This window comes from Colobus angolensis, unplaced genomic scaffold, assembly GCF_000951035.1.
Source record: "Colobus angolensis palliatus isolate OR3802 unplaced genomic scaffold, Cang.pa_1.0 Scaffold174, whole genome shotgun sequence".
Classification (NCBI taxonomy): Eukaryota; Metazoa; Chordata; class Mammalia; order Primates; family Cercopithecidae; genus Colobus; species Colobus angolensis.
Window position 1 is genome coordinate 2812610 of NW_012114866.1, and position 23589 is coordinate 2836198.

Genomic DNA, 23589 nt, shown 5'->3' on the forward strand with positions numbered 1-23589 from the left:
ATCCTTTCTCCCTTTTCTCCACTGAGGTAACCCATAACTATTTTTGAACTTGTTTAATAAATTCAACTACCATAATTATTCCTGTTATCTTTTAGATGTATTGTATGTTAAGATGAAGACAAAACCTTTAAATTCAATAAAAATCTGAGTACCCTCCCTGTGCTCATATTTTATGTCAGGCAAGTTCATAGATGTTATCTCATTTAATGCTCACAGCAACTCTTAATAGAGATTATTAATCCCAGTTAACAGACAAGAAAATGGAAATGCACAATGGTTAAATCTCTCGTCCAAAGTTACAACGCTGGTAGAGGGAAAATAAGAGTGAAACATAGGTTTTCTAATTTATTAAAGGACCTCAGCTTCCTATAACTCAATGGTCCCCAACTTTTTTGGCACCAGGTACTGGTTTCATGGAAGACAATTTTTCCACTGACTGGGTGGAGGGAGAGGGGGATGGTTTAGTATGAAACTGTTCCACTCCACATCATCAGGCATTAGATGCTCATAAGAAGCACGCAACTTAGATCCCTCACACGCGCAGTTCACAATGGGGTTTGTGCTCCTATGAGAATCTAATGCCACTGCTGATGTGACAGGAGGCAGAGTTCAAACGGTAATGCTCGCTGGCCTGCTGCTCACCACCTGCTGTGTGGCCGGGTTCCTAAAAGGCCTCGGACCAGTACTGGTCCATGGCCCAGGGGTTAGAAGCCCTTGCTATAGTTGATCCCCTAACTTTCTTTATTGCCTACTCATTCCACCCTCTCTAAAATATCACTACCAAGATTTTATTTGTTGGTTGATAATCTAATTTCAAACTATTAAATTTATTTTCTTAAATATCTATACTAGAAATATAAATGAAAATTTGTATGAAACCTGAAAACTTCTTTTTATAATGTACAAATAAAAACATTTCAGTTTCAGAACCCCAAAAATGTTCACTCTTACAAAATATCCTTTACTTAAGGGTTGTCCCTTATTATTCCTTAATCTTCTTGAATCTCTCTCAGGAATTTTGCTTCCTTCTTTCCACACTTGGCACATTAAATCAACACATATTAATCAGTTTCCTGAAGTTCTCTATCATAGCCTCCTGTGATTCTGCCTGTTTTGAAATACAAAAGTATTCCAATTCTATGTAAACCTATTTTAAAGGCATATGATGGTCTACAGTCCTGCCAGAAATAATAAATAATATTCACTTGCTATTGTGTGTCTTTTATAAAATTCTATGCACAGTTTCTGGTGAAAAATGATCATCATTACCTGAACAGAAAACAAAAATACCATGGCACGGTACAAATATCATATGAAACAGTGACAAAGTAGGTTAAAATATCAAGATAAAGAGCTCACATTGAATCCACAAATTTCCTGACTAGACCAATCATATTCATTCTTCTGGGTTTTTCCTTGTGTTGCTCTCTCTTTTGTTCCACTTTTGCATATGCTGCCTCTGGTGAAAAAGAGTGTGTGGGAATTTCTTCCTTTCCTACAATGAACCTAAAGAAAAGAGCACAATGTGAGGCATTTTCCACTTAAAAAAATCAATGAGGAAAAAAATAAAAGACTGTTTATAAACAAATACACAGACAAATATCTTATCATTTGAGATAGTATTTTCACAATTTACATAAAATCGAATCATCCTATGAAGAAAAACAGACTTTTAAAATCTGAATACTCAAAAAAAATTAATAGTCATTTGTTTGATAATGCAGGTATTTTAAAATCAAACTGACCAAGTAAAATACAGCACAACACTTAATGAAGCACCCTTTAACCTGGGACACCGCTTTTTAAACATATGCCTAGAGTTTTTCAAAAAACCAGGTAGACTTGGGTATACTAGTAAATCACAACACTAAAAAATCACAAAAACTATGTATTTTTTCTTAAATTTGGCTAATAGTTACAATTGAATGAGATTCTCATTTACAGTAAAACTTGACATTTATACCTGTCATTTTGAGTCATAAACAGCTGTAGCACACTCGGTTATCTGTATACGCACAGGGAAACAGAGGGCACTACAGAACAGGAATCAGAAAACAGTCAGATTCCCCAAGTCTTCATATTATTTCATTAGGAAATCTGAAAGTTGATGTTATTCTAATCTACTTATTTTTCTTTGGAAAAATAAAATATCTAGAAAATAATATTCCTGTTTCATCAAAACTAGACTATATTTTTGCAAGGACAACGAATGGAAAATACTATCACAATTGGATATGCCTCAAGAAGTATCTCCTTTCTCCGAGTTTGCAGTATCACTGTTTATACCTATCCTGTAAGAGTCATTACTCTTATAAAGATTAAGCTTTCCCAAGGTAATACTACCTTCCAGGCTTTCAGAAAATATAGTAAAATAGAGATAGAATGGGATCAATAACAATACACTAAAATTCTGGAACTTGAGTCAGGCATAGCGGCTCATGCTGTAACCCCGGCACTATGGGAGTTGAGGCAGGACAATCACTTGTGGCCAGGAGTTCAAGAACAGCCTGGTCACCAGAGTGAGACCCCACCTTAACAAAAAAATTAAAAATCAGCTAGGCATGGTGGTGTATGCCTGTAGTCCCAGCTACGTGGGAGGCTGACATGGGAGGATTGCCTGAACTCAGGAGTTAAAGGTTGCAGTGGGCTATGATCATGCCACTGTACTTCAGCCTAGGCAATACAGTAAGACCCTGTCTCTTTAAAAAAAAAAAAAAGTAACTTCAGACCTGTGACAAACAGAATATGAAAGTATAAATACTTAGAAAGAATGAAAAAGCTGTTACTACCAATAACTGCAACCCATCCTGTTCAGACAACCTTGGTAAAACATCTAGCTTATCAAATCATAAGTGGTGTGCAAGGGGTTTGTTTGTCACCAGATGGCAGCTGTGCATCTTTGGTAGCTGTCAGTTCAAATGAATTTGTTTCTTACTTATGGTTGTATATAGAGAGTTTAAGATCTGTACTGCTGTTCTTTATTAGCAACAAGAGTAAAACTATGCCAGAACAGATAGAACAGTTTCTCTTACACCCTTCATATTACTGTTGCTATTTTGGCCAGGACTGACTATTTCAGTTTAGAAGTCACTTCCTTGGAGAAGTTGACCCTGTCCCAGGCCAGAATAATTCTGTGCTAGGAGAGCCCAATGAACCGCCAGTACAGTAATGTATGTGCCATTTTAGTAGTCTACATCCCCTACTCAACTGTGAGGCCTGTGAGACCATGTGTGTCTTCTTTGCTATTATATCCCAGCATCTAGCATAGTGTCTGGCACATGGTAAATACGTGATACATATTGAATGAATGAATATAGTAATAGCTAGCATTTTCTGAGCATATCTTATATGACAGACACAGTGCCAACTGAGCCTTTTACAAATACTAATTCATTCATGTAATCCTCACAACACTATAGGTGTCACAATTCCCATGAGAGTTGGCATGGTTAAGTATCTTGTCCACAACCAATAAATTATCAGTAATTATTTGAACCCAGAATTGTCTGGCCTAAAGTCTGGCTTCTTAATCACTAAGCTACATATGTTTCTAACTATGTTTTAAACTATGATGAATAAGGCTAGCGCACCTTCAGAGTCTCACACTGGCTTTTCTCCCGAGGTTGTGTCCTTGACACTATTCTCTTGACTTCTACTGTTATCTACATATGCAGATACTTTTCAAATCATCCCACATAGAATTTCCAGAGGAAGCTTCCCAAAGTACACATCTGAACTGACTACACATATCTTCAAGGAACTTCACGGGCTTATGGCCTACTGAATTAAATACAAACTTCAAGCTTAAATCAGTATCTGATTTAAGATACTGTGAGGCCTGTGCAGAGTGAGTGCTCACTATAGGAGCTATTATTATATTACAATTAAATGAACTATTTGACATTCTCCAAATAAACCATCTGTATTGCTCTTCTTATCTGGATCATTCTTCCCTACATCTTTTCTAAAAATCTTATTTGTCTTTTTAAATGCTCCTTCCACTCGCTCCTTCCCACCCACCCCCACAGGAAAATAAAAGTATTAATAATTTGTGAATTATAGAACACTTAACTTCTATTATTACATTTGGGTTTTTCTAGTCTATAAGTAATTTTGTGCAAATTTCCTGCTTTCTTCTCTCCATTTACTCCTATCCACAGCTTGGGGAAAGATGCTAGGTTAGGTTTGCCTAAAATATATTCCTGAGATAGCTTACACTTCTCTTTTGCAACATTTGACACAGTTATAATTAGTGCCGTCTTTCCCACTAGACCATAAGCTCTCTGAGGACAGAGACTGTATCTGGCTCATTCCCCAGTGTATTCTCAACACTTACTACAAGACCTGGGGCCAAATAAATGTGTACTAAGTATATCTATCAGTGAATGTTAACTCTGTAGCTCCTGTATTATCTCACACTTGCTGAGCAGTGCTGAAATGGTTTGGCTCTGTGTTCTTACCCAAATCTTATCTTGAGTTGTGATCCTCACATGTTGAGGGAGGGATATGGTGGGGGTGATTGGATCATGGCGGCAGTTTCCCCATGCTGTCCTCATGATAATGAATTAGTTCTCAGGAGAGCTGATGGTTTTAAAGTGTGGCACTCCCTCACTCTAGCTCTCTTCCTCTCCTGCCGCCTTGTGAGGAAGAAGCCTGCTTCCTCTTGGCCTTCTGCCATGACTGTAAGTTTCCTGAGGCCTCCCTAGTCATACAGAACTGTTAGTCAATTTAACCTCTTTTGTTTATACATTAACCAGTCTTGAGTAGTATCTTTATAGCAGTGTGATAACAGACTAATACAAGTGATTTTTTAAAAGGTGCTAAACTGAGTTTTTGTTTGTTTGTTTGTTTGAGACAGAGTCTCACTCTGTCACCCAGGCTGTATTGCAGTGGCATAATCAAAGTTCATCGCAACTTCCGCCTCCTAGGTTCAAGCAATTCTCCTACCTCAGACTCCCAAGCATCTGGAATTACAGGTGCCCACCACCACACATAGCTGATTTTTGTATTTTTAATAGAGACGCGGTTTTGCCATGTTGGTCAGGCTGGTATCTAACTCCTGACCTCAAGTGATTGCCCGCCTTGGCCTCCCAAAGTGCTGGGATTATAGGCGTTAGCCACTGTGCCCAGCCTGAAGTAAAGTTTAGTATTTTAAAGCTTTTTAGCCTTGTCTAATTAGGACACATTAAACTGGAGAACTTTGTAAATATTTGTCCTTTGTGGATAAAGGACAGTTTTCCTCTGAGTGAACAATGTATGTTTTCATGATACAGCAATTATGATCTGTATGAGATAAGCACTCCCCTATGCCATTTTATGATTGTATTCATTTAAATCTCACCATTCTCAAATGTATCAAGCTCTGTGTATCTTTTCCTCACCAAAGTTTAATATTGTCAGGAAGTCATATTAAATTGTGCTACAAAAAGTATTTTCCTTTCCCCTTCCCTTTGTAATTAATATTAAATTTTGCACTTTTGACATGCTGTAAATTTACAGCATACGTCTACAATAAAAATCACAACTGCCAGGACTGCAAAGAGGTAACAGGAAAGACATGTCAGATAACACTTTTTTGAAAGCCTACAAGAAGCACACACATTATTTTTTTATAATGAAACTTAACAATAAAAAATATATTTGGCTTTTAGTAACATTCTTCTGAGAATCAACTTTATAAGTGTGAGATTAATTCATCTGCAATGGAGTGAGTCCATATGCACCATATAAATTCAAGAAATAGCCACATTTCTTGAATCCAAATTCACCACACTGCAGATTGATTATGAAATATAATTAAAATGAAACAGAATTTGCTTAGTGGAAGGAGATGCACAAATAAACATATGACAATTCACAATATTTAACAGTTTTCTTGCTTTAGCAACAAGAATATTAGCGAGAATTAACAAACATTTTTCTAGAATATTTTTCTATAATACAGCGAAAAATTAAGTGCAAATAGTCCAAACTAGCCCTCTGTTAAAAGTGGATTTGAAGAAAAGACACAAAACCATCTGACACATTTTAAGTTTTTGCAAGAATTCTGGGAGTCTAAGGAGATGTAGAAAAACAAGACTAAGTTTTTCCTTCTCTTTTGAAAACCTAACTTTTGTTTTTGTTATCAACTTTAAACTTAATACCAAATGCTTTCTAGCCAATGCCCACAACAATAATAAAAACTTTATTTTCTAATAAATATCATGATCTTTTACCAAAAAGTAACAGTAAGGAAATTAGTGTGGTGTATTATGACTTAGAAAGTTATTGTTCCCACAGAGTTCTCACAACCAAAGATATCCTTAATCATACAGCGGACTCCATTTGTTCCCTCCCAAACCAGTTTCCTTGCATGCCATGTGATTTTCTGTTAACAGCACCTTCTTTTAGGCACTTTGGTTTCCAATACTTGGCTGGGATTGCAGGGTGGAGGGGAAAAGAAGGAAAATATCAGTCTTCATTTTCATTCATTGCAAGTCTTAACTTTTTCTGCTTCTCTTTAATCCTCCTACTGTCACCCAAATTCTAGTCCTTATTGTCTTTCCACCTTCTGGTTCTCTCTTTTTTGATGTCCCAAATACTGCAGCCAGACCAATCTTTCTGAAACACTGTCAACCACCCTGCTCAAAAAATGTTAGTAGCTCCCTACTGCTGACCTTATCAAATCCAAATTAAGTCTTTTTGTCCCCCAGGTCTTCCATAATCTGGCCCTACTCTACATACCAAAAAATATTTTATATTTCCTAATATAAACTTTTCCTACCAATTAAGTCCATTTTCTCACTGTTACCTCACACTTCATGTTTACAATTTTCACTCTCTTGCTACTATTATTCACTTCCACCCAGAGTGCACTTCCTCTTCCTTGTAGTTATTGAAAGCTATCCTTAAAGTACAGTTTAAGGCACATCATCTATGAGAATATAACAAAAATAACAGTCAACATTTCTTGAGTATTTACTACATGCCAGCCACTGTTTGAAATGTTTTTCACATATTAACTCATCCGATCCTCAAAATAACCTTGAGACAATCATGTAAAAACTTTTGCTAGTACTGAAGCTTTCCCTAATTTTTCCCCCCAATACTTGCAGTAAAAACCATACTACTAATCTTCACCAAGCATCTACTATACGTCCTTTGGATTACAAAACAGGCAACATTTATGATATAAACTAGACAAACACTGGGTATGGAGTCAGTATACATAGTTAACTTGTGTGATGTTAAATTAGACAAATATTCTAAGCCTCAGTTTTCTCATCATGTTACATCTCACAGAACTGTTGCAAAAATTTAATTTTCTAATCTATGAGAAAATTCTTGGTGAACTCTAAAATATAATGCTAATGCTAACCAACATTTCTACAGTATATACCACGTGCCAGTTGCTATGCTAAAAGATGGGCTATGAAGTGAAAAGACTCGAGTGATACTTAAAATCAAATTTGTGTTTGACTGTGCATGAGTCTTGCCCTAAAGCAAATAATCTAGTACCACACAATTAAATACTTAACTTTTCAGTAATTGTTCATGAGCAGCTCTGTCTTTTCCAGCTCCCTGAAGTGAGTTCTTGTATTTCTTTTCAAACACCCCGCAACAGAAAGCACACAATAGGTCCAAAAGAAGTAGTTGATTAATTTTTAGAGGGAAAAATCTGACAAATTACTCTTTCAATGAGCTATATATCCACAGGCTTGGAAGCACTTTTATGAATTCTAAAATTATTTTCAGTTTAAATGTTTAATCAATATTTATTGTAATTACGTATAATGTTTTAAGTTAACTTGTAAATTTTCTCTCAACATAAAAATAAATGTTACTTACCTAAGTGCAGAAAATGTAAATCCTTTCAAACCATCCTTGCACCTAAAACAATAAGAATTTAAAATCATAAAATATTTTGAAATATAAATAGTATATTATATGCTATTAAATCTTTTCCTGAAAATAATGTTTTAAAAGATGAAACTCTTTTTTTTTTTTTTTGAGACGGAGTCTTGCTCTGTCGCCCAGGCTGGAGTGCAGTGGCCGGATCTCAGCTCACTGCAAGCTCTGCCTCCCGGGTTTACGCCATTCTCCTGCCTCAGCCTCCCAAGTAGCTGGGACTACAGGCGCCCGCCACCTCGCCCGGCTAGATTTTTGTATTTTTTAGTAGAGACGGGGTTTCACCGTGTTAGCCAGGATGGTCTCGATCTCCTGACCTCGTGATCCGCCTGTCTCGGCCTCCCAAAGTGCTGGGATTACAGGCTTGAGCCACCGCGCCCGGCAAAAGATGAAACTCTTAAGGCAAAAATCTGAACATTATGAATGGTCAAAAGAGCAACAAGCAATGAAGTAAGTCACCTTACACAAAATGATTAATATGATAATGCCTTCCTACGTCACATTAACATTACTTAGAGCTCAGCTCTCAAATAGGCAGGTTGAAGAGAGACTTAAGTAAATCTAAGGGCTCCATCTGGACTTCAAATGGGGGCTGGGAGTAGAGCAGTTGCTACAAATCCCTGGGGGACCAATTTGCTGAGAAGAAAAAGACCACATACACCTGCTGGGTGTGGGCTCTAGATCAACTCAAGGCTCTGACTTCGTCCTACCTATTACATCGGAGAATGCACAATATTCATAATACAGAGTTGGCAGGCACAGAAAGGTTTCAAGTTTAGTTCAACAGTTTTAATTTCTGATTAAGCCCAATTAGAACAGATCACAGAGCATGAAGAACAGAGTTGGGGTGAGGGGAGAGCAGAAAGAGAGGACTCCAAATGGTATTTATTGAGTGTTTACTATATAGCTGGGCACTGTTTTCAGCTCTTTATATGTGTTGTCTCATTTAATCGTATCACTAAACTGTATGAACAGAGATTTCTCTCTATTGCATTGCTACACAGAGGCTCGAAGAATGCAGTAACCTAGGTCACAAAAGTAATAGCAGTCAGAATTCCAGAATTCGGGGGCTGGAGGGGATTGTCTGACTTTAAAAGTTATGGTTTTTTTTATACGTCCTCCTGAAACAGTCTGCTCTCTTCAGTTGGGGAAGATTCAAATTACATGGTAGTTAAGAAAAAAAAGATTCTCAGATTTGCAAAAAAATATTTAAACAAGATCTTAAAATGGGGACATTACTATGCAGGCTTTACAACATCCTGCTGTTGTCATTCAATGTCTTTGTTCTTCTTTATCGCTATGATCACCTTAAACAAAGGGCTTTTGAGTATTTATTATCAAAATCCCTTGAATAAATCTATAAAGACCTGGATATTCTTAGATAAAGAGTAAGGCCTAGGCTGGGCGCAGTGGCTCACACCTCTAATCCCAGCACTTTAGGAGGCCGAGGCTGGCGGATCACCTGAGACCAGGAGTTCAAGAGCAGCCTGACCAACATGGAGAAACCCCGTCTCTACTAAAAACGCAAAATTAGCCGGGCGTGGTGACACAGGCCTGTAATCCCAGCTACTCGGGAGGCTGAGGCAGGAGAATCGCTTGAACCCACGAGGCAGAGGTTGCAATGAGTCAAGATTGCGCCATTGCTCTCCAGCCTGGGCAATAAGAGCGAAACTCCATCTCAAAAAAAAAGAGTAAGGCCTCAAATATAATAGGGCAGTTATTCCTCTATGTCTTCTGTATGAAAGCCCACAAAGGAAATAAAAATTTAAGAAATCTATTTTAATCAAAATCATATACATTTGTATTAGATGCAGTATAGAATCTGAGAAAATAAGTTAATCCGCATGCACAGAAATGTTTTAAAACAACCCCATCAAAAAGAGGGCAAAGGATATGAACAGACACTTCTCAAAAGAAGACATTTATGCAGCCAACAAACATATGAAAAAAAGCTCAACATCAATGATCATCAGAGAAATGCAAACCAAAACCACAATGAGATACCATCTCATGCCAGTAAGAATGGTGATTATTAAAAAGTCAGGGAACAATAGATGCTGGTGAGGCTGTGGAGAAGTACGAATGCTTTTGCACTGTTGGTGGGAATGTAAATTAGTTCAACCATTGTGGAAGACAGTAGAGCGATTCCTCAAGGATCTGGAACCAGAAATAACATTTATAATATACCCATTACTGGGTATACACCCAAAGGAATACAAACCATTCTACTATATTCTACTATATATTCTACTATAAAGATAGACACACACATATGTTTACTGCAGCACTATTTATAATAGCAAAGACGTGGAACCAACCCAAATGCCCATCAATGATCAAATGGATAAAGAAAATGTGGTACATATACACCACGGAATACTCTGCAGCCATAAAAAGAAATGAGATCATGCCTTTTACAAGGACATGGATGAAGCTGGAAGCCCTCATCCTCAGCAAACTAACACAGGAACAGAAAACCAAATACTACGTGTTCTCACTCATAAGTAGGAGGTGAACATTGAGAACACATAGACACAGAGAGGGGAACAACACAAACCAGGGCCTGTTGGCGTGTGGGGAGTGAGGGGAGGGAAGTTGGAGGACTGGTCAATAGGTGCAGCAAACCACCATGGCACACGTGTACGTATGTAACAAACCTGCATGTTCTGCACATGTATCCCTTTTTTTCTTTTTTTAGAAGAAAAAACACTTAAAAACTCAATTTCAATTAAGCAACATGATCTATTTCCTGGTCATGTTAACAGTGAGAAATGTAACCACAGAATTTAGCTAACATACTACATAATTATCTACCTTACACAGAATAGGGGTAAAGGCAAAAGAATTCAGATGGAAGGATAAAATCTGAATGGGAAAATTATAGCATTAAAATGTTTAAACTTATCTTTTTCCATCTGATGAAAGTGTTTTGCCATAATTTAAAAACCCATAATCTAGACAGGTAAGATAGTGAGGAAGCAAGTTAAGGGGTCTATTGACTGGAAAACAGAGAGCAGTAGACTGAATAAAAGATTATGTATATCTGGGAACAAATTTTGGCTTTCATATGTTATTGTTAAAAGACAGCCATTTATCTTTGTGCTATGCTGAATAAAGAATTCTGACAACTTGTTCTAGTCAGAATTGCATATTTGTGACCTTAAACAATAAATTTAATTGCAGACCAAAACATCAAAAAGTAGCTTTCAAATATAAGAGGAGCATATACAAATGAATTTGCAATTTCATTATGATGGAAGTTCAGTTCTTTCAGCAGAACTCTGTGGGAAGCACTTCATATTGATAAAGTCTTAGCATGGATTCAAAAGGGGCTATTCTTCTTTCCATTCATGTGTATAAGGTTTGTTAATGTAATTGAGGGTCAGATGTCTATGTCAAAAGAACAAAAAAGTAATTATTCCCATAAAAAGAATCTTTAAAATAGTAATATGGCCCCACATTTTGACACTAGGAGTATTGTATGAGCATTAACCTAACTATGAAACACAATTGTAATCTGTGTTGAATGTTGAAAATATGATACAAAGATTTAAACAAAGCAGACTCCATTTGAAGGTTCCTCATTCTATGGATTCGATTATTATAATGTAAATGAAATCACATTCTCCATTTAAGTATTAAGGCTCACCAACTTATTCAATAAATATTAACTAAATGGCCACTATGTATAAGCACTCCCTGCCTTAGGTTCTAAGGACATAACTGTGAACAATAAAGAATCCCTGGTTTTACAGAGCTGGCATTCTAGTTGGGAAAGAGATACATAAAAAAGTAAATATGTCATATAGTGGTAATAGGTATGAAAAAAACAAAAAACTTGCACGATAAGGGGAGAAACAGTGATGTAGTCAGGCTTCATTACTTTACACAGTATGGTCAAGAAGAGCTTCTTTGAGAGGTAAAATTTGGTGATCTGATCAGAAACATTAGTGAGTAGAGGGGAGAGCGTTTCCGTTTGAGGTAATCAAGTACACAGCCCATGATATGGAGTCAGCTTGGCATGTAAAGAGAAGCAAGTAGATTACTGTAGCTGGAGTAAAATAGGGGAGGGAAGTAGTGGTAGGAAAAGAGGACCTAATAATCGGGGTGGAGAGAGGGAGTAGTCTACATTTCACATAAGCCCTTTAGGCAAGGTAAGCACTTTGGGAGGTTCTCATCAGAGGAGTGGCACGATCTATCTTAAATTTTAAAAGAATCACTTGTGGCCGGGGACAGCGGCTCATGCCTGTCATCCCAGGACTTTGGGAGGCTGAGGCTGGTGGATCACCTGAGTTCAGGAGTTTGAGACCAGCCTGGCCAACAGAGCAAAACCCTGTCTCTACTGAAAACACAAAAACTAGCTGGGTATGATGCCTGTAATCCCAGCTACTTGGGAGGCTGAGGCAGGGAGAATCACTGGAACCCAGGAAACAGCAGGAGGCGGAGTTAGCAGTGAGCCGAGATTGCGCCATTGCACTCCAGCCTGGGCGCAAAATCACTTGGCTGCTGGATAGACTTACAGGAGGTCAAGGTTAGAAGCAAGGAAGCAAATTAGGAGGGGAAAGATGATTGTGGTCATCTAGATCATAGTTGTAGCAGGTGGGGAGAAGTAGAATTTAAACCACTGAAATTCTCAATGGTTTAAATGTGGAGTAAAAGAGAGGGAATTTACAAATTACTGAAATAATTTTTGGTTTGATCAAATGGAAGGATAATATGGCCACTCACCAAAGTAAGGAATGCTACAGCAGAAACAGTTTCAAGGAGAAAATCAAAACTTTTGTTTTGGACATGTTAAGTTTAAAATGTGTGTTAACTAATTAAATGGTAATGTTGAGGAAGCAAGTAATTGGCTGAACAAGTCTGAGGATTAAGGGAGAGGTCTGATTTGTTTATACGTAGTATTTAAATGCATGAGACTAGATATAATCATACAGGAAATAATTGCAAAGAAAATGTCCAAGGACTGAATATATTTTGCTTCTCCACAACTTATAATGCAGAATATCTCTTCAAAGGAAGAAAAATAAAAATCCATTTATCTTAATCACATTCTTTTCTAAATAAAGTCTCATTTTTATTTTCAAGTGCACATAAAAATAATGCATTAACTCATATACGTAGACTTTTCAACTTAATTTATGCAAATGAAAAAATAAATACTATAAATCAGTCTACATTTACTGAATCTCTACTTGCAAGGTTCTGTGCTAAGGCAAATTATGATATAAAAGAGAGCCAAAAAAGAGAGGAAAAGAAATATGCTGCATAATAATATCAAACAACTTAGTCAATACACAAATAACTGTAGAGGTTCAGGTTGGAATTCCATATTATGTACAGGAAAGTACAAATAAGCTCAGTGTTATCATTATCAGGACAATACTCTTGGTCAAATGTTCAAATTTTCAATTAGAAGTGTAAATGATAGTAAAATAAATAATTCTGCCCACAAAGATATTTTTCTTCTGTGAAATTACTTTCATGAGATAGTCACCTTTATTACATTGTACCAGCAGATGGCGCTAGAAAACTGTTTTTGGAAGAATTTGTAGTTCATTGGTGTGACTTCTATAGCAAACACTTTACTGTAGGTTTTCCTCTAAAAACACATTTATAGGGATGCAAAAATGTTACTAATCTTAATTAAAGTAGATTAAGTTCTCCCAAGAAAATATCGCGATATTAGACTTTTAATGATGGGTGATGTTCCTATAATCATTCAGCGTAAAATGTTTAAGAACACCCTCTTGTTTGGCACCAACACAAAATTTAATAACGTAAATATGCTACTTCATTATGTGCTCTCTAATGAGCTGAAAAGAATGAGAACAAACTATTTTGATTTCTAAGATATTTTTATTGTCTACTCAGTTTTCACTCATTTGGTAAATATAAAAGATGTAAAAGATGTACTTTATAAATCTCCTTTAAAATATTTCTTCACAATCTAAAGAATGGAAGAAAATATTTACAAACTATACATCCTAGAGGGGATTACTATCCAGAAAATATCCATGGAATACTATACGGCCACAAAAAGGATGAAATTCTGTTATTTGCAGCAACGTGGAAGGACTGGTAGACATGCTCAGTGAAATAAGCCATGAACAGAAAAGTTAAACACTGCATGTTCTCACTCATATGTGAAAGCGAAAAACAGTTTATCTTATAGAAGTGAAAAGTAGAAAGTAGAAGAGAAAATACCCAAGGCTGGAAATAGTAGGGGAAAGGTAAAGATATGAAGAGACGGCTGGGCGTGGTGGCTCATGCCTGTAATCCCAGCACTTTGGGAGGCCAATGTGGGTGGATCACCTGGGGTCAGGAGTTCAACGGCAGCCTGGCCAACATGGTGAAACCCGTCTCTACCAAAAATACAAAAATTAGCCAGGCATGGTGGCGGGCACCTGTAATTCCAGCTACTCGGGAGGCTGAGGCAGAAGAATTGGTTGAACCCAGGAGGCAGAGGTTGCAGTGAGCTGAGATCGCACCACTGCACTCCAGTCTGGGTGACAGAGCAAAACTCCATCTCAAAAAAAAAAAGATACGGAGAGACTTGTTAGATATAAAATCACAGCTACGTAGGAGGAATACGTTCTAGTGGTTCTATATCACTGTAGGATGACTATAGTTAACAGTAATACATAGTTTCAAATAGCTAGGAGAATAATGAATACTCCCAATACAAAGACATGATAAGTATGAGACTATAGATATGCTAATTACCCTGATCTAATAACTATATATGTATTAAAACATCACTATGTACTCCCATGAGTATGTACAATTATTATTTGTCAATTTTTTAAATGATAAAATACATTTCATATACACAAAATGTGGTTTCAGAAGAAGGTGCAGACAACATGGGATTTTTTTTTTCCATTGCATGTTTGTGATTGTAATCATGTTTTCACAATAAATTTAATGTGTCAATTTTTACATAAGAAAAATATAAGCATCTAAAACAATATTACATGTTTTATTTACTTATTTATTACTTCTTCCCCTTCATCCCCCAAGATGGGGGTCTCCCTATGTTGCTCAAGCTGGTCTTAAACTCCTGGACTCAAACAATCCTCCCACCTCGGCCTCCCAAGGACTGGGATCACAGGCATGTGCCACTGTGCTTATATTACACATTTTAAATAAACATCTAAAAACAAAAACAAAAAAAAGTATTTCTTCAGAGGCAACGCATGGTGTAGTGAAAAAAATCTTGATAAGAGAAAGGATATAGATGCTAATCATAACTTCTCTACAATCTTGAGTAAATCACTTAACTTTAGGAATCAACATCCTTGTATATTAAAAAAAACCTGAAAGTAAATGACTACCATAACTGGCGATTAAATGATTTAGAATTTCGAAATTTCATTTTATTTAATGCTAGCTTTATTATTAAAAATCATAATGGAAAAATAGAATGAATTCTTCTAAATCACTTATGATGTAAAAAGAGAAATGATCTCACTGGCCCCAAGAATAAAACCAAACATACAAACAAAACTCTGAATTCATGTTAAGACTACTAGTTGCTACTAAGAGTATTATACTTGCTTATCATTTTATAAAACTTATTGAGGCGGAACTTCTTCATGTAAAGGTTCAAAGAGAAACTTTTCAAGTTTCAAACTTGGTCTTTCGAGACCAACTATTGGGATAGATATACACTGCTATAGAAAGAAACTGTATGAAACACTGTTAAGTAAAAGAAGGAATTCTATATACATAATCTGATTGATAAAATACTACTGCTATATTTTGCATCAATGCTAAAATATTAATAGTAAAATATAAAATGTTGTTTATTATTTACATATGGCATTGTTATAGAAAGTCCTCTAATACGATACATACAAAACCAAACTGTGGGTAGTGGACTAACTATTGTAGTTGGATGACTTAAGATATATGTAGAAAAATATAACTTTTTACTTTCTATGGGACTACATCACTTCGAATTTTTACAATAAGCATAAATTTATACAATATTTGTACAACTTAATCTTAAAATCAGTACTTGATCATTTAGGAACAGACTGAACAGTGCAAAAATTATTCATCTTTATTCCACCAACACAATGGCAAAGAATATAACACTCAAACCAGTCAACTTTACTAATTAACAAGGTTGTGAAAGTTTTGCTAGAAAGAGGCATAAAACAACTATCTGAAATAAATGATTTAGGCTGAAATTGTTTGAAACTATGATCCCAATGAACATGGATAATTAGGTAACTATAATGATAAAAAAATACATACATACATTTATTTATTTATTTATGAGACGGAGTCTCACTCTGTCACCAGGCTGGAGTGCAGTGGTGTGATTTCAGCTCACTGCAACCTTCGCCTCCCGGGTTCAAGCGATTCTCCTGCCTCAGCTTCCCGAGTAGCTGGGACTATAGGCACCTGCCACTACGCCCAGCTAATTTTTGTATTTTTAGTAGAGACAGGGTTTCACCATGTTGACCAGGATGGCCTCGATCTCTTGACCTCATGATCTGTCCACCTCGGCTTCCCAAAGTGCTGGGATTACAGGCTTGAGCCACCGCGACCGGCCGAAAAACAAACATTTATTAAGTATCAAGAAACAAACATTTATTAAGTATCAAGTGGGGCACTTCAGAGTTCTTCTTTTACTCATTAAACCAGAAGGAAACTCAAATATTCATTAAATATTACATGATATACCTTTATTCACTCAACATTAATTGAGCATCTAATATACAGAAGACATTGTGTTGCTGGTCACTTGAAGAATGCAAAGGTAGCTTTTTAAGAGCTACTCTATTTGTACTTCCTGAGTTCAGCTCTAAGTTTCTTTTATTCAGTATTTTACATCATCTACCTCAAATTATTCAATTGGAGTAAAGTGTTACATATATGCTACAGCACAATTAAATATGTGAAAAGATTCAGTTAGCAAAAAATAAAGACAAATTGGATTTAAAATAGTTGAGCACATCGATAACTCTTAAAATATTCTATTCTATTGTATTCTGATTATACAAGCCATCTAAGTCACTCAGTATCAAAATTAAAAGTTACATTATTTTATGTGAACAAAATTAATTAAAACATAAAATGCTTAAAGTTCAAGTGTAAACATTTATGTTGGAGTTATGCAAAGAATGACATATAAAATTGAATATAAATTACAGTTACAGACAATAGCTGGAACTTCAAAATTTTGATTAGTTACTGTAAGCATAAATATAATCAGAGTGAATACAATTGAAAAGTTTAATTTGAAAGTCAAAAAGGAACTAGGATGCCTATTTAAATGTCTTTAATTTGTGACTCCCAATTATCTTTATTCTAAAGAAAATTCAAGAAATTTTATGTAGTTTTAATTAAATTTTTCTAATTTTGTTTTTAAAAACCCACATAAAAGAATACACTAGATTTTTCCAACCCATTTTCAAATATAGAAGTTTACCTTAGTACTAACTTATAATTTAGTATTTGACATGATCACCAATTGTATATTTTGATTGATGTTTGCTTATCAAAGATAACCAAGAAAATAGTGACATAAAATTACTTTCAGACTTTTATTTTTGGTTTGTTTTTAAAAATGTTTAATATTCTAATCACATAAGCATATTCCAATAGGTTAAATTGATCATTTCAATTTACTATGCAAAACTTGTGGTGTGTGGTTAAAATACATTACATGGCTTATACATATACAACAGGTTTTATGTTAAATTTTTTTGTTTGAATAATAAAATGGACTAAGAGTTCAGTTTCAGCCTTCATATGGCACTTAGTAGGAGAAAACTGAACTACTAATGTTGTATCCCTATTTTAAGAAAACTCACATACAAATATCTGAAGTTGGAATAGCAAGAAATTAAGAAATTTGGGGAAGATTATTTTGTTTCCTTTATGAACACATTATATCTTCAATAACTTTCAATAGAATTCCTTTAAATACTGAAATTCCCCAGCGTATTAAAAATGTTATTTTCTATTCTGATAAATATTTCACAGTACATTTATTTCATACAGAATGGAACACCGATACTGGCTTTGTCTTCAAGAGCCCAAGCAAGGCTGCTAAAGCAGGCCGCAGTTATGGGTAATCAAGTGAGACTGTAAGTCCCCAGATGATTATTGTGCACTTTTTTCTGGTGTGTCCTAACTATAAATTGGAAACAGTTGGACTAAAACTTACAGTAACAACTCCAACAGAATCAGATTTCTCCTTAAACTTGGAGAAGCTGGAACTGTTTCTGCTTTAAAATCCAAACTAGGAAGGTCATGTTCCAAGCAGCTTTAAATTGCTAAGAAACCAAGAATCACCTTCAGACTATTTCTAAAAGAAGTGTTAATTAGGATAAATTTCTCTCTCATAATGAACTGGTAATAGTAACACTAGTCAAACTCTAAAATCGTTGCAAAAGGAGCAGATCATGGTTTCATTGGACCTAAACTGAAAGGCCTGTTTGCAGTTCCCAAGGAAATGGCATCAATGTAGACTTAACAAATTAACTATAGGCAACAACCAAAAAATATCAAAATAATGTTTCATGTAAATCCAAGGAAAAATTAGCAACTGTCTTAAAATCATGGCATTGCTACGAATCAAAATTATTTACATTAAACAAAATTATAATCACAATTCTGAACCAATCTATCTTTTAAAGACCTCAAGACAAACACTTTCAGCTTTTTCCCTTCTACAATCATAGTGAAAAATATGAAAACAAATGTTTTCTATTAAACAGAATCTTCGAATCAACATTAATTTCTTTTCTTTTCTTTATTTTTTGAGATTGAGTCTCGCTCTGTCGCCCAGGCTGGAATGCAGTGGCATGATCTCGGCTCACTGCAACCTCCACCACCTGAGTTCAAGGCAATTCTCTGCCTCAGCCTCCCAAGTAGCTGGGATTACAGGCGCCTGCCACCACACCCAGCTAATTTTTGTATTTTTAGTAGAGACCGGGTTTCACCATCTTCGCCTGGCTGGTCTTGAACTCCTGATCACATGATCCACCCACCTTGGCCTCCCAAAGTGCTGGCACTACAGGCATGAGCCACTGCACCCGGCCCCATTAATTTATTTTCAAATGCATATTGGCATATATGTCAGTAAAATAATATAGCAATTTGTTTCCATATTGAACAAAATGAGCATCTATTTAAAACTATAACAGGCTAAAATTTTTCACAAATTTATGCTTATTTCATACCAAAGTTCAAATCTAAAATAAATAAAATATGCATCTCCTAGTAATGGAACAAAACCAAACAACATTTTGGAAGCTTTTGCAAATTACTATTCTCTTTTCCTTTTCTTTTTTTTGAGATGGAATTTCAGTCTTGTTGCCCAGGCTGGAGTGCAATGGCACAGTCTTGGCTCACTGCAACTTCCACCTCCTGGGTTCAAGTGATTCTCCTGCCTCAGCCTCTCAAGTAGCTAGGATTACAGGCACCTGGTACCACGCCCAGCAAATTTTATATTTTTAGTAGAGACAGGGTTTCACCATGTTGGCCAGGCTGATCTCGAACTCCTGACCTTAGGTGATCTGCCTGCCTCAGCGTCCCAAAGTGCTGGGATTACAGGGTGAGCCACCGCGCCTGGCCGGAAACTACGATTTTCTGATTAACTTAAGACTTATAGAGCATCCTGACCCCCAAGAAAGAGAAACATTTAATTTCAAATACTCCAGTTTACTTCCTCTCAAAGACTTTGAACTTATCGATAGAAATTGAGAGAGTCAACACATAATGGAATCTTGCTAGCCCATAGAATGGTATTAGAAAAATAAAATGTTGGAACGAAGGTAACATGAGACAATTGTATTATGTAGATTAAGAAACCAAGGCCCAAGGAGATTAAGTGATTAAACTGTAAATTCATCCCAATCACCAAACTGTCTGTACCTGCTGAAGTCTCAACTGTGAAGAAGAAATATTACAGACAAGTAAAGGGATCTTGGACTATATAAAAGAAAACACAAATCACCTAAATGAAGGTAGAGAACAATGGTCTTCCAACTGGTATTATGCAAAGACTTTACAAGGGACAAAGGGCATGGATAGTTTTAAAGAAACCAGTGTTGGCTGGACGCGATGGCTCATGCCTGTAATCTCAGCACTTTGGGAGGCCAAGGCGAGTGGATCACCTGAGAGTCAGGAGTTCGAGACCAGCCTGGCCAAGGTGGTGAAACCCCGTTTCTACTAAAAATACAAAAATTAGCTGGCCATGCCTGCTCGTACCTGTAATCTCAGCTACTTGGGAGGCTGGGGAAGGAGAACTGCTTGAACACGGAAGGCAGAGGTTGCAGTGAGCCAAGATCGCATCATTGCATTCCAGCCTGGGCAATAAGAGCAAAACTCCACCTCAAAAAGAAAAAGATGGAAAAAAAAAATGAACCAATGTCCAGTTCCTCACTTCCACATGTTCTCCTATCTAAACATGATTTGCCTGAAAGTGGACCTTTGGACAAGACTTCATGCTGGCTTCTCTTATCCACCTCCTCTTCATAAAAGCTTTTCACATCAGAAATACAATTCTTCGTCCCCACTCCAGACTTCCTGTATTCAGAAATTCTAAGTGTGGGGCCCAACAATCTCCGCAACCTGTGTTTTAACAAAATCGCCACAGGATTCTTAAAAATGCTAAAGCTTGAAAACCACTGAGCTAAGTTATGTAGCAGTAACAAAATCTCAATGCGTTTTAACAACCAAAGTTAATTTTCTGCTCATGCTACATGTCAAACAAGAGTTAGCGATGGCTCAACTACATGAAATCTTCATTTTGTACCTTAGGGTAATAGAGAAACTTTATCTGCAAATGCGGATTGTCAGAGCAGAGAAAAAGAACAAACATAGGAAATTGTGTTCTGACTTAAACATTTTGCTCATAAGTGTACATAAATCATTTCCACTCATATTTCTTTAGCCAAAGCATGTCATAACTCCAGGCATGATGTCAATAGGGAAGGGAAGTATAAAGTTTCTCCAGGGAGGGGCAGCAAAGGTTTTTGAACAATAACACAGTCTACCACACACGCCAAGCATATAATTGTTCTAGATCAACTGTATTTGTTTATATTTAAGAAAATTCAAAGCACAATTTCCTTTTCTTCATAAAATACCATCAATAGTCTTTTTCACAATAACTTTTTCCACGTTAAGTATGATAATATTTAAAATCTTTCTGGTACTGGTTTCAGAAATAGGATAGTGTACAACACATCAATCAGTATTTTACACTATATGTGAATATATAAACGTGTTTCTGTGTGTGCATGTGTCCTCTGAGCTTCATTTTTCTTCTAATTACCAAAGAATTCAGGATTTTCTCATTGTTTATATATCCCCAGTACCTAGTACAGTGCATACTACATAAGGCACTCAAGAAATATATGTTGAGGCCAGGCGCGGTGGCTCAAGCCTGTAATCCCAGCACTTTGGGAGGCCGAGACGGGCGGATCACGAGATCAAGAGATCGCGACCATCCTGGCTAACACGGTGAAACCCCGTCTCTACTAAAAAAAAATACAAAAAACTAGCTGGGCGAGGTGGTGGGCGCCTGTAGTCCCAGCTACTCGGGAGGCTGAGACAGGAGAATGGTGTAAACCCGGGAGGTGGAGCTTGCAGTGAGCTGAGATCCAGCCACTGCACTCCAGCCTGGGTGACAGAGCGAAAAAAAAAAAAAAGAAAGAAATATATGTTGAAAGAAATTTTTGTCCGTGTAATCACTGAAAAAAACTGCATTTTTAGAGTAACTACTTATATTTGGGTGCCAAGTTTCTTGTAGTTGTTTCTTTGACAGCAATTGTAGGGTTTTTTGTTTTTTTTTGATTTTCTGTTTCTAAAGAAATTTGTTTATTTTTAAATCAACTACCTCTATATTCATTAACAACTCCCAAGGATCATCCTTAATAAAAAGTTCATTAGTTTCGTTATATTGATAATGTGCTATGAATTTACATTTAAACATAAACATGCATACTCTAAATAGGGGCTTCCAGTATTTTCTTAATTAGGAGCTATTTTTTAATACCACAAATGAAATGGGACAGTGATTATAATATGAAGTTATCCAATCCAAAAGGCAGGAATGGGAATACGGCTGCTAGGCATGTTCATCACACTATTAGGAACTGAAATCCAGCAAAAGTGGTGAGACTATAAAGTCTACAGGTTGGAGTGTTGTTCACTTTTATATCATTTATTCACTCCTTCAAATAGTTAAGTATTTCATAAGTATTTACAAAGAGTTGACAATGTGTCAGGCAGATTGCCAAGTATTGAGGACAGCCATTGTTGATGACTTCAGGAATTCACAATCCAGAAAGTATACACACAATCAAATAATGACATTACATTATAGAAAGTACTTTAATCTAAAGTACATCGTGCTTTAGGAGCACAAAGGAAGTGTGTCTAACACTGACTTTGGTGTCATAAAGGCTGTTCAGACAAAGAGACATTTAAGATGCTATAAAAAAGAAGTAGAGGAAGAAAGCAGGGAGGAAAAATACATATAAGACTTAGAAAAAAGAAAACACTGGATATTCTGAGAATTGAAGAGGTTTAATATGACTGTAACAGAGAGACATGGAAACCAAATGGAGAAAGACTGGCACATGTCACCCCATGCCAAAAATGAATATGGACTTCACTTCTAAGGCAAAAGGTCCTGCTACCAGAGGAATTACATAACCAGACCTATGTTTAACAAAGGTATTCCAGGTTTAATGTTCATGATCTATTACCAAATCTCACTCCATTGTTTATTTTTAAACTATAATCTCATTTGGTACTATTTGCTTAAACTTTTTAAATGACAGCCTACATCTGAATTGTTGAAAGGAACTGATATTAATGCAATCTAAACACATACTTTGTTCTTTATTTTAAAAGATTAAACCACACATTAACTTTAAGACAGATTTTAATAACTTTTGGATAGATTAACAAATTAGTTTAAAAATAATAACCTTCAAAATTATAACTAAGATGCCTACATAAAATATCAAATTTAATTAAGCTATAAAATTCAGGTAATTAATACTAGTTGTTTTAACAAACTAATCACAAATTCTCAATGCCTTAACATAATAAAGGTCTGTTTATTTATCACTATCCACTCAGGCATTCAACCAGGCTGTCTCTGACACAGAGAGTAACCTCGTTTCAGTCAGCTATAATGTCTTTCTAGATATTGTTCTGTGTGTATGTGAATAATAATGTCACATCATTAATGTATTGTGGGGACAGGGAAGAATGATGAAAGTCAAGACTATACCAGTAAGTCACATGAGATGGAGTACAGCAATATACTTTTGTGTAATTAACACTATGTCCACAGATCTATGAAGCAAATGTTATTCATTTACACAATCATATATTTGTTCAACAAGCAATTATTAAGCACTGAGGCAGCAGAGTTAAAAGTGAGGGCTATAGATTTGGAGAAGCAAGTTGTTTTACATTCCGAGCTTGTTTCTCCATCTGTAAAATGTAAATAATAGGACCTACATCATATGATTATTGTACTAAGTGCTCAAGAAATGTTATTTATTATTACTACTGCTGCTGCTATTACTAAAACAAACACAACTACAAAGATGAGGGTATAGCAGTTGCTGTCTTACACACTGAGACTATAAGAAAAATTTAATAGTCCCTACCCGTATCAAGCTCATAGGCTTAAACTCTGAGGTAAAATAGTGA

General features: G+C 36.1%; 1 protein-coding gene across 2 annotated transcripts in view; it reads right to left on the reverse strand.

Moving 5' to 3' along the window:
- The window catches only part of TMEM135 (transmembrane protein 135), a 261850-nt gene that overhangs the window by 19312 nt on the left and 218949 nt on the right, over positions 1-23589 (reverse strand). For both annotated transcript variants that reach the window (XM_011938485.1, XM_011938484.1), the window contains 2 exons: positions 7828-7869; positions 1360-1506 (listed from right to left, as the gene is read on the reverse strand). In XM_011938485.1, the coding sequence (XP_011793875.1) occupies positions 1360-1506; positions 7828-7869 (189 nt within the window). The remainder of the gene's footprint in view (positions 1-1359; positions 1507-7827; positions 7870-23589) is intronic.